Source organism: Prionailurus bengalensis, chromosome A1, assembly GCF_016509475.1.
Source record: "Prionailurus bengalensis isolate Pbe53 chromosome A1, Fcat_Pben_1.1_paternal_pri, whole genome shotgun sequence".
Classification (NCBI taxonomy): Eukaryota; Metazoa; Chordata; class Mammalia; order Carnivora; family Felidae; genus Prionailurus; species Prionailurus bengalensis.
Genome location: NC_057343.1, coordinates 145431869 through 145444317, shown reverse-complemented (window position 1 = coordinate 145444317; position 12449 = coordinate 145431869). Strand labels below are relative to the sequence as shown.

The 12449-nt window shown below is 38.8% G+C and overlaps 1 protein-coding gene across 2 annotated transcripts in view; it reads right to left on the bottom strand.

The window, feature by feature from the left end:
- Nucleotides 1-12449, bottom strand: part of RASGRF2 (Ras protein specific guanine nucleotide releasing factor 2) — a 244497-nt gene that overhangs the window by 122047 nt on the left and 110001 nt on the right. For both annotated transcript variants that reach the window (XM_043593136.1, XM_043593138.1), the window contains exons 8-12: nucleotides 11094-11203; nucleotides 10231-10349; nucleotides 3871-4031; nucleotides 2892-2958; nucleotides 1974-2110 (exon numbers count right to left, since the gene is read on the bottom strand). In XM_043593136.1, coding sequence (XP_043449071.1) covers nucleotides 1974-2110; nucleotides 2892-2958; nucleotides 3871-4031; nucleotides 10231-10349; nucleotides 11094-11203 — 594 coding nt within the window. The remainder of the gene's footprint in view (nucleotides 1-1973; nucleotides 2111-2891; nucleotides 2959-3870; nucleotides 4032-10230; nucleotides 10350-11093; nucleotides 11204-12449) is intronic.

Here is a 12449-nt window from a genome sequence, read left to right as displayed (position 1 = left end):
TATCCTTTCTTTAAAAAAAAACAATCATAGGATCATCCATGCACTCAAGGGTCTTTCTTTCTTTAGCAATGCCTCACCAGGCATGCTAAGTAAGGTTATTTAGAGCTTTTATCAATTTTGTACCTTAGGAGCCTCAGTTCCATCATAAGGTAGAAGCTAGAAGCAGCTGGAAAAAAACCTTTGCCTCCTCATATTCTCTCCAGTCTTCCTACTCATCTTGGCTTCCCAACACCTATAAAACTGTGTTGCATTAAGCTGTCCACTTTTCCTTTCTTCCCTACTGGCCTGCCTATCTCAATGAGACCAGAGACCATCACCATATCTCTGATAACTACAAGATACCTGGCAGAAATAGTCATAGAATCAGTGAATGATTCAGAATTTCATTAGGTAAGAGATGCATTACAGAGTCTAAAGTATTAATTCATATGGCACAGAGCTAATGAAAGTATTAATAAATCACAAGGATATAATTATGCGAATATAGAAGAGCCCATGTTTTCATTCCTTTTTTGCCCATAAAAGAAGCACCTTCACTTCAAGCTATTTATTCACCATCAAAGGAGTCCTGGGGATATATAAGTAAAAATCTAGCACTCTTGTCGAGTTTGTTTAGAATGCCAATAAAAGACATGGATTAGATATGACTTATGACTCAACACAGTTGTGTAACTTTGGACAAATACTTAGCCTTCCAAACCTTAGATTTCTCACCTGTGAAATGGAACTGATATTTCTGTTTACCTTCCGAATACTAGTATAAAGATCAAATTAGATTAAGTCTGTAAAAAGCTCTTTGACATAGCAAAATAATTAATTTTTCCTTCCCTTGTCTGTTTTCCCTCAGTTTTCAGTCACTCAGAAAAAATTAAGTATCTGAAGAACTAAGACATAGTTCAAATTTTTACCTAAGTTTTATATACAAACTACTATGAGCTCTTCAGAAAAGGATAAGGTGGGGCGCTTGGGTGGTTCAGTCAGTTAAGTGTCGATCTCTTGACTTCAGCTCAGGTCACGATCTCACAGTTTGTAGGTTCAAGCCCCACATTGGGCTCTGCGCTGGCAGTGCAGAGACTGCTGGGATTCTCTCTCCCCCCCCCGCCCCCTGCTCGTGTGCTCTGTCTGTCTCTCTCTCTCTCTCTCTCTCCAAATAAATAAATAAACCTCTAAAAAAAAGAAAAATAGAAGGCAATTGAATCTATAGTATATGCTTTTTCCATTTGCCCCAGTCTTCCTTGAGTTAACAACTTAGAAGATAATTACCAAGTCTTCTGTTAATATTATCCTTACATGAACATTTGTCTCCAAATTGGCTAATGGAGTAAACATCATGTGGAGCTTGTATTTAGGAATGTACAAGCCCAATCACGACTAGTTTTGATATATTTCCAATTTCTGAATAAATGCAGGAATCCCTTAACTGGGCATTGTGGATCAAGGAAAAGTAAGCAAATCTGTTTCCTAGTTTTTTCAATATAAAATACAGGAAAGCTCATTTGCATATTTCATACTATAGACAGTTTCTCTTCTTTGATGTGATTCTTTAATTTGTGATTTCTCATCAGAGCCCTTGTTAGCTGTTTTTGCATCTCTCACAAGTCTCCTACCTCAGAAACAAATAAGCAAAAGATAAGCTAGTGGAAGTCGCTGGAGAATTTACTACTAACAGGGCAATTTTAACACCGTTCAATACACGTGATTACATTCACAGGCTGTACAAGAATGCCTAGGAACTAAAATGCAAGTACCACACTTCAGGTAAATTTTAGCCTTATAAAGAAAGACAAACAACAACAAATGATCCCAGCTAGCAAGGTACACAGTGGTGATGGCAGTGTCCACAGCAACTAGATGTATTTTTTTAACAAAAATAAAATAACTAAAAGCCTTCCCCCAAAATTTAAGGTGTGAGATAAACACACACATACACAAACAAACAAAATCACAATTTATGGCAAACGCCACTCGCTTACCTGACTTATGTCACTCGTCCAGGCAGCTTTCTCCTGACGTGAAGGTGCCAACAGGACTACAGTGAATGGGGCAGCATCAGGAGGCTCCACTACTATTTTAAAATCTAGATGTCCAAACACTTGTCCAGAACCTTTGGCTTCAACACATGCAAACCAACCAATTAGATGTGAATATAAAAATATGTGTGATAGCTACTTTCACAGACTTCTGGTAATACGATGGATGTCCGTTGAAGTCCAGAATCTTATTTCAGCAACATGGCACTTCTTAGGCAAGGGGAAGCCTTTACTAAGCTCATAAGTAGACAAAAAAGCTGAGGTCAGCAGGTTACTCAGGACTAGGATCTCTGCCTTCTACTCATTTCCTCTTTTCTTTTTTTGAAATTTCCATAATCTACAGAATTCCAACAACTCTCTAATTTAATTCCTTTTCTGCCTTCCACTGAAAAGTCACTATCGTGAGAAAAATTCAATAAAACATGAATTCCCAAAGATGGTTTTAACGAAGCTCACAGGTTAAATGATTCAACAGAACTTTTCATATATTGGGGCGCCTGGGTGGCGCAGTCGGTTGAGCGTCCGACTTCAGCCAGGTCACGATCTCGCGGTCCGGGAGTTCGAGCCCCGCGTCAGGCTCTGGGCTGATGGCTCGGAGCCTGGAGCCTGTTTCCGATTCTGTGTCTCCCTCTCTCTCTGCCCCTCCCCCGTTCATGCTCTGTCTCTCTCTGTCCCAAAAATAAACGTTGAAAAAAAAAAATTTAAAAAAAAAAAAAGAACTTTTCATATATAAACGACTTCAGGGAGTTTATTCTCAGCATCTCTCCTGCCTCCTTAAGCAGCTCGCCTTAGCTATAAGTAAATAAAAACTGTAAGACCCTTTTATTCTACCATAAGTCTAAGAGATAGAATGTGACTTACAGTCATCATCACTTGCATCGGGCTCCTCAATCAAAGTACATTCTATTAGAGAGAGAACCCCACCTGTCTGGAAAAAAACCAATTTTTTATTAAGAGGCTGACAGTCTTGCATAAGTTGGGAAGCTCAGATACATAAACCTTATATTCAAATTGTCACAGAAGAAAGCATAGCAATTCTGCATCACAAATAATTTTTCATAGATTCCAAAACTACAGTTAGCTGTGTAAAAGTAATTAAACACATTGAATTTCATGATTCTTCTGCACCAACTGCCTCTCACTCCCAATGTTTATAAATTTAGCAAGTCAGCCTACAGGAGACTAGATGGCACCTTGAGAGAGTGAATGCAGCTAGACCCACCAACCAGGAAGTGCTTTAAGCAGCAGAAAGCCATCATCCTGGTGTTGGATAATAGTTGTTAGGTACTAATAACAAAAGGTATAGATAGGTACTTTTTCTATAAAGGGCCAGACAGTAAATCTTTTAGGCTTTACAAGCCATATCTCTATCGCAACTATTCAAATCTGCCATTTTAAAAGCATGAAAGCAGCCAGACAATATATAAACAAATGAGCATGGCTGTGTTCCAATAAAACTTTATTAACAGGCAGCAGGCTGTGGGCCATGGTTTGCTGACTCTTGGTATAGAGCAAGATAAAATAGGATTTAGCAAATATTCTATCAATATACTGCAGTGATTTAATAAGATTTTTGTAGCTCAGTAGTCAACAACTAGTAATTTTTTCTAGGTTATGATTTTAATTGCACTTCTTTATGGAAATGGACACTTAAATTTCTATTTTTTGGATTCGACTAACAAAAAGTACATGCCAGGCTTAGCAACTGTACATTACCTCACTATGCAATTGTGACAATCTGGGTTTTATGATACTGGATATGGGAAAGCCATAATTAAATTAATCTCAATCCCTCTTAAGTGCATGGAACATAAATGGAATAGTCACATAAAACCCATACCTTGAGCAGATGCAGCTTTCCTCCTGAACTTCTTGTACAAATTAAAAAGTGTTTTGTAAATAAGAAGCACTGTCTTTCTCCTTCCTTTTTCAAAGACAGTGAACCCAGGCGAACTTTACTAAGTTTCCCCCTCTCAACAGAAGGTACTTGAATAAGAGAACCTGGTGATCACAAAAGTGAAGAATACACAGCAATTAAAATTTTTTCAAGTGAGAACTATTCTTGATGCAATAAACTCTAGGACCTGTTTCCCAAGATACCAAGGATTTATTTGATGCACCATTGGAAGTAAATCCTCTACACTGAGCAGAAGAGAGAATGCATTGTGTTTTAAGGGCCTAACTAATTGTCACTGTTTTTTGATTTATTGATTTCAGAGAGAGAAAGAGAGAGGGAGAGAGAGCAAGCAGCAGAGCAGCAGAGAGAGGGAGAGAGAGAATCCCAAGCAGGTTCCACACTGTCCGCCCAGAGCCCAACTCGAGGCTCGATCCCATGGGCTGTGAGATCATGACCTGAGCTCGTATCAAGAGTTGGATGCTTAACCAACTGAGCCGCTCAGTCACCCCTAATTCCTACTATTTTTATAAAACATTTCAGACTTGATTATTTACTAATAAACTGTAAAATAAATTTGAAAGAAAGCCAAACTGAATTCAGAGAACAAGGCACTTGTGTCATCTGTCCCTTGGTGATCTTATCTCAATCAATTTAAGAATGATACATGGGGCGCCTGGATGGCTCAGCCCGTTAAGCGTCTGACTTCGGCTCAGGTCATGATCTCATGGTTCGCAAGTTCGAGGCCAGTGTCACGCTCTGTGCTGACAGCTGAGAGCCTGGAGCCTGCTTGGGATTCTGTGTCTCCCTCTCTCTCTGCCCCTCTCTTGCTTGTGCTCTGTCTCTCTGTCCTTCTCTCTCAAAAACATATAAAAAATATTTTAAAAAATTTTTAAAAGAAATTTAAAAAAGAACAAGATATATACTGTATAATTACATATAGTAATAAAATAACATAGTAAAAAGAAGACAGAATTTATTCTTCCTGAGGCACTGTAGGTAGACAAATAACATAATAAAAAATAAAATTTACACTGCATGTATATTATAAAAATAAACAAATTAAACAATTCAATGCAACTTAGTTCATTTTTAAAGGGCAGCTATTTCAGATTATATTTAAATTATGTGTGATAAAAATTTTGTGGAATTTAAATGGAAAAGAACTCATAAAGTCTATACCCAGAGCATTCCCGTGAACAAAACTGTCTTCTATTCAATGTGAGAATCTCTACATAGGTTTTATACAAGTTCATCCTAATAATGACCTCCCCACAAAATAAAATTCCAGTCTAAGTTAGACAGCAAACCAAAACAAACACTAGGAAAGATTCTTGTCAATACCTTGACTTCAGAAATAGTGATATTACTGAGTCAGCGATATTACTACTATTTGTTCAATCTACCACTACTCAAAATTCAGCCTTACAAAGACACATATCAGTCTCATAAGAACCGTTAACTGCATATTCAACCCTTAAATATTAACAGGGGTCAGCACTAAAAAGTGAGATTGCAGGCAACCTCATTTCCTCTTCATACATTTTCTGCGTTTCCTGATTTTTTTTTAATGGCCACAGATTCCTTTGATAAGTGGGGAAAGCCCCACTAAAGTTGTTCGTATACGTAAAATGGTAGTAAAACTATGACTGTGGGTCACAAAATGTTCACGTTAGCATATGAATACTCCAAACAGCATCTACTTTTTAACAGAGCTGAAGGTGGGGAGGTGGGTAGATGAGGAGCAAGCCTCCGTGTGCAGATTCCATCTCCTCAGGTGAATGTTTAGGTGGGACTGCTAGACAAAGGCAAAGTAGGCAGCTATTTGGGGGCCTAAAGAACAGCATGGAAGTAGTCCTGGGGAAGGCTGTGGGCCCTGGGAACAAAGGGTAGGAGAAGGCTTGACTCCACCGAAGGGAACGGGCAAGGGGAGAGCGAAGGAAGGAAGTGAGGCAGGTGGGAGCAAGCTGTCAGAGAGCGCAGGCAGCAAGTAATTAAATTTGAAGAGCAGAGGAGGGGTGGGGAGAGCAAAAGGCAGACTGCCTAGATAAGAAAATGAGTAACAGCAGAAGGACTGCACTGATGGGGCTCACGGGGCAGAATCAAAGCCAGAGGAGCTCTTTCGGAGGACCTGGTTCGCCCCTGATCTCATAGAAGGGAAAACTGAGGCCTGAGGGGCTGAGCAGCCGTCACCTGAGTGAGCCACGCTGCCAAGAGATGGCAGTGGATTCAGCAACATAAACAATGACACCTGGAAAGGGATCGGATAGGAAAAGACAGTCTGTTGTAGCTTTGCCATGGGGGGTCGTGAGATCAGCTAGGGCAGAGTGAAAGACTGGAGCTGAAGACAAATAAATGTCCTGGTGGATAAACAGGTTCAGGAGTCATTTTCAGAAAGGTTATAACCAAGTTTATGAAGATTCAATATAATGTGTCGTTAAGTGCTTCTAGCATTTAATGATTTTGCAGATCAGAAATTACAGACTACATGTTTGCTCATATATTAGTAATACTGTGGATTAAAACTTTGAGGTAAAAAAATAAACATTTCCTTGTCAACGATACACTAATACGTTTACTCGATAACCGTTCATCCTGTATATTCAGTCTATACAGAAGTCTATACGTCAGAATTAAAAGTGAGGGATTTCAACACTATTGTTCGGTTTATAAAATAATCATATTGGGAAAAACATGTTAAGTGGACTTTTTTTATATTTCATTTTATGTTTGACCTGGTGTTTCAATACAACTCTAAGACTTGAAGATTCCTCTCTAGTTAGTAAAAATTAAAGGAATAGTTTGTATTAGTAATTCCTCAATATCAGACCATTGCTATGACACAGTTCCTTGTGTCTCTCTCAGTCAACCTAATAATTGGGATCAATTTACAACAAAACTTGTGTTATTTCAATCACTAAATTCCCAAAGAATGGCATTCAGGACTAATGCCCTTATTCTTCATTCCACCCAGTGTGAAAAGGAATGATGAGCAACTTCCAGGTTACTGGGTTAGGCATTTGAGAAAGTACAAATATTTGTGGACCCCATGTTACAACTCCAAAGAACACTGCTACCCCAAAAGGACATGACTGTGAGTCGGGGAATAGTTAAGGTATCACAGAGGTCCGAGACTCATTCTGAATGCATTTCACTCTGAATTCAGTAACCTTCACTTAATTATCCTGGTTCACATTTCCACAAGACATTGGCTATGTATAATGGGTTTTCAGCAAAATGTCAATTTAGAGTGCCTCATCTTCTACTAAATGTTCATATATATTTCATGTTATTGAAAAACAGAAACTCATTCCAAAATTTAGATCTTGGTTTTTAAATTTATGTCATACTCTCACAGGCACTGGTTTAAATGCTTTTGTGGGTATCAGCTCATTAAATTTTCACCACGACCCTAAAATATAGGTGCTATTAACTCCAACTTAAGGAGAGGAAACTGAGACAAAGAAAAGTTAAATAAATTGCTCAATATCCTACAGCAAGGAGATGGTGGAGGCAGAATTTGACCTCCAGTGACATGGCTATACTGTCTTCCTATTACTGTTTCAGACTCTTACACTTTAGTTCAACAAACTTTGAGTAGATTTTGGAACATAAATGACATTATCAGACTACATGGCGATACAGTCCTTTGCATCCTGCTCATCAACTGTTTAATGATTAGCATCAATTTACAATAAAACTTCTGTTACTTTAATCACTAAATTCCCACAGATTGACATTCAAGATTATCTGATGCCCCTATTCTAAGGAGGCCTTTCCGACATCCTGGGCGACTTATTTTTTCTAGTCCTCAGAACAAACATTCATTTAAGGTTGAAACCACACATATATTTGTGCATATGCACACATGTACACACACAAATACATACACACTGCAACATACCTCATACTATCCCTAAAAGTAAATAACACAAATACTAGCAGACAATTAGAGATAATTTGTAGTCCATTTCATAGGAAATGGAATCCATCAAAGTTTAAAAGAATAAAAAACCCACCTCGATGGGTTTAAAAGTCTGTTAAGGGTATGTAGTAAAAATGATAATAGGAGCAACCAAAGCAAAACAATGGAAACTTCCCAAATTATATGTAATTGGATTACTTTCTACTTTTGGATTAAGGTCTGTTTTTTTAAAGCCAACTTTATTGAATAATTTCTAAACACACTAACAACCAAAAATACAGAAAAATACTGTAAAGGCAAATCATTATATCAACATCAATACAATAATAACATCAGCTGTATTAATAGCTAACAGAAGTGCTTTAAACATGTGGCAAAGAAAAAGCAATAAATAACATCTGGACATGAATCAAAGGCAGAGCTGGGTCCTGAGTATTTTTCCTCTGGGTGTACTGAAAAAAATGACTTATTCAATATATTCAACCTTCTAGCGTTTTTCATTATAGATGTTTTTTTCAAACTTAGATAAGAGCAGTCTCAGTTTATAGAAATAAATTACGATGTATCATACTTTTCAATCAAAAGCCCTTTCAGAAATAGAATACTAGTTACAGAAACATTTATTTGCATTCTTGCATATTATAAAGCTCCAGTCAATTAGTATTTTTTCAGTGAATTCCAAATGCAAGAAAAATACAAAATAAGACATCTAACAATCAAAACTGCAATTCAACAAGTAATTCAATTTAATCCAATGCCCATCTTTCAGGTATCTATAATGGAAAACAACAGATAAGGCAGGAGAGAATTCATAAACACTGCCCTTCAGAGTTACAATTACTGGCAGAGACAGGCGTGCAAACATGTACCTACAATACACAAGAGGACGAAATACATGCATCGGGAGCAAGGGGCACGAAACCAGGAGGAAGGTAAATCCATTCTAACTGGAGGGAAGGGGAGAGAAAGATGGGGGAACATTGTAAAAGGCTCTCTAGAGGTGTCTGACCTGAGCCTGGAAGGCCAAGCAGACCTTCGATAGGCACGGAAGGGATGGAAAAGGGCATTCCCAGGCCCCAGGCTGGGGAAAGCACACGTGAAGGCACACAGGCAGGCAAGTGCCAGGAAGGCAGAAAGCCAATATGGGAACACAGTCTCTGCGGAGGAATACAGGGGGAATTAGGCAGGCCTGATGCTGTTAGCATTATATTCCACTATATTTAAAGGAAAATTAGTATCAGAAGCCAAAAACTGAGAAAAGTTATCATTTCCTAAAATAAACTTCCAAACTTTAACATATGTGTACTTTCTCTCTTTATAAATAAATAATGGAAAATAGAACAGCACGTGTTAAACTTTTTAAAGTATTCTGTGCAAAAATTTATGTGCACAGCACAAGTAACGTCTTATTTGATGAGGTAAAAAAAAAATTTTAAGCAGCACATTTTGGCAGGCAACGGAAATGCAAATATCTTCAAATGTTATTGGCACATTCTGAACAAAAACTACATTAAAGGTTAATCCTAGTTCCAAAATCTATGTGTCACTGCTCACCAAGTTCAAAATCATAAATGTGTGCAATGCATTGTCTCAAATCAATTCCGTGGGGCATGGTCCCTTCCCTCAGAACACTTAAGCACTTAAAAAAAGAACTCTGGATGAGGTTTACTCCTTGCATTCTGCAATGAGGGCCCTGGAGGGAGGGACACTGTTAGGCTGTTGCTTCTCCAAAGTTTCTGGCACAAATATCTTCAACACTTCAAAAGCTTAAAATACTGGGTGATGCTCGGAAAGCACACATCCCACAAACAAGATACATGCACCATTACCAAAGCGTGTCAGGGGTCAACAGACATTTCGTTTGGCAACTGGAGTTGCCAACTGAATCAAATCATATCATGGGGGGCTGATCCAGAAGTGCTGATGAAGAATGGGAACAAGAGACAGCTGTTTTCACTTCGGACATTGTCCCCACCACTATGTGAAAGGGCTTTGAGCAATGCAAGTTTCTCTTGGGCCTTTGCCTGTATATCGTCGCCACCTGGCACTGCCACTCTCATCGGCCAGACCGATCTGTCCTCCTTGGAGCTGTAGAGAATGTCTGGTCCACTGAGGAGGAGAGTCCAGTCAGAATGTAACTTACTGTCCCACTCGTGCTTTACTATTATTGTGTTGCTGTTTTTCATGGCCCCTGAAAAGAAACAGCACAAAGGTGGGCCTCAACCACAGCCTCAGTCAAGGCCACGGAGGTGTCCTGCATGAATAGTATCAATCACACAGCTACATCAAACCTGCTCCAAAATGGTTTCCGGGATCTGGCAATGATAATGCGTAAGTCGCAGAGATGACTAAGACAGTGGGTCTACCAAACAAGGACTTACCTTGGCGGATAAAAGTTTGGCTGGTGTCCAGCAAAATATCACAACCCTCTACGATCATTCTTTCTATGGCAAGGTTCTTCCTTATGTTTTCAGTGTCACTCACTTCATCATGCATTATCCTATAGACACAGCACAGACAGATCACAGTAAGAGATATTTTCTGTAGCCCTAGCAGGTATGCAAAGAAGAGTTCCCTCTGGGAAGTTCAGTTTTGACTTGCATCAGTATAAAAGAGACTGTGGGGAGAGCAGACTTCCAGGCCTCAACAAGCCATGACCCAAACCAAAGCCAGTGTACATGATTCTAAATGACAAGCGGGTCACAAACCAGTGAATACCCTGGGGAATGCAACAGGAAAGCAAAGTATTATTTTATGAACAGCAACCTTCATTGAAATTAGGATGCCATTTGTTAGAGGTAGAGCAAATTAGAGGACTTTATACCATTTATGCCATATAAGCTAAAGGAACACAGATGTAAATAATTCCTTGAAACACTGAAAAGTCACTGAAAAATGCAAAATCTACATTCTCTAGCTTCTTGCCAAATATGAACACAAGGATTCCAATAAAGGTCGTTTTCCTATTATCCTGAAAGAAACATAAACCCAAATACAGCTATAATCTCAATTATATAAATTCACATGCTATAAAAACATTTTCAACAATATATATTTTTCTTGGTTAAAATTAACATGTATTCTGATTCAGTACCATCTGAAGAGCTAGCATTTAATATTCAGGTGAATCTGAGAAGCTGGTCTGTGTCTTGCTTCTTGTTGCCTGGACATATATATTAGGTTTCCACAGAGACTAACTTGCTGCTTTCTCTAATCAAGCATTTATTATGAGTTCTCCACATACCTGGACAGTTCCTCTAGTTTTGACTTAGCAAACTCCAGACTTTTCCTTTCCACATGCTCATGGGGTGTATGAGCTAGGAGTTCATGAAGTGTGATGATATACCTGGGGATCTAAATGCAAAGGCCAGCATGAGCAAGAGGTCAGGATGAACAACACTGGGACACTCTCTACTGTGCCATCATCATGTCTGAGAAACTCATCTCTACCTTTAGAGTTTTGAAACAAAGTATACTTCAAACCACACACACACACACACACACACACACACACACACACTTCACCAAGAGCACAAAAAAAGAGTAACAAAATATTATGTTCCAGAGAAACAATTGTTTCTTTAGGTTTTTTAATATAATCATATATTTCTTAATCACAAATTTTGAAAATTGGTTCATGGGGAAACATACAGCTATAATCAAATCACAAGAATCTGTATTTTAGGTATATTTGTTCACAATTTTTTTTAAATTCGGAATCCTACTGCAATATTCTGTTTAAGAATTAAAACTTGGGAGAAGAAGATATGTTCACCTTTATTACATTCTCATCCTACTTTACCTTAATTCATTCTTCTAGCAGTAAAAAGTATTGTTTAATTAGATTATTTACTTGTAGTTCTGCTTATAGATAAACTATCTGAATTCTGTCAAAGGCAGAAACTCCACTAGGCCTATGAAGATGTTAATATAACATAGTAGAGTTTTAAAGTTATAGTGATTCTACATATTTATTTATTTTAATTTTTATTTATTTTTGAGATCATGAGAGAGACAGAGCACGAGTGGGGGAAGGGTAGAGAGACAGGGGAAACACAGAATCTGAAGCAGGCTCCAGCTGTCAGCTGTCCAGAATCCAAAGCAGGCTGAGCTGTCAGCACAGAGCCCGAAGCGGGGCTCGAACCCACGAACCATGAGATCATGACCTGAGCCGAAGTCATATGCCTAACTGACTCAGCCACCTAGGTACCCCTCTACATATTTGTTTTTTACTGGCTTACAAACTAAAATCTTTTAGAAAGCTGGGGCAGTGGGCTTAATTATAATACCAACACACATGAACAACAGGCACCATAACCCCACCTGCTATGGGTCAGATTGGAGCTCAAGGTTTGCACGTACACCTAAACCTCCAGCAACAAAAGGGGAATTTGCCCATTTTACACAGATAAGGAAACAAAGTGTGAAGAGGTCTGGTAACTTGCCCAAGATGGTGTCACAGCAAATGACGGAGCCAGCCATGATCATGGTGGCTCTGACCAATGCAGGAACCCACGGGGTCTCTTCTCTGGGGCCTGAGGTCTCACTAGGCCCTTGAAAGGCCTTCTAAGAATGAAGAAAGTGAAACAGCCTCCCAGGG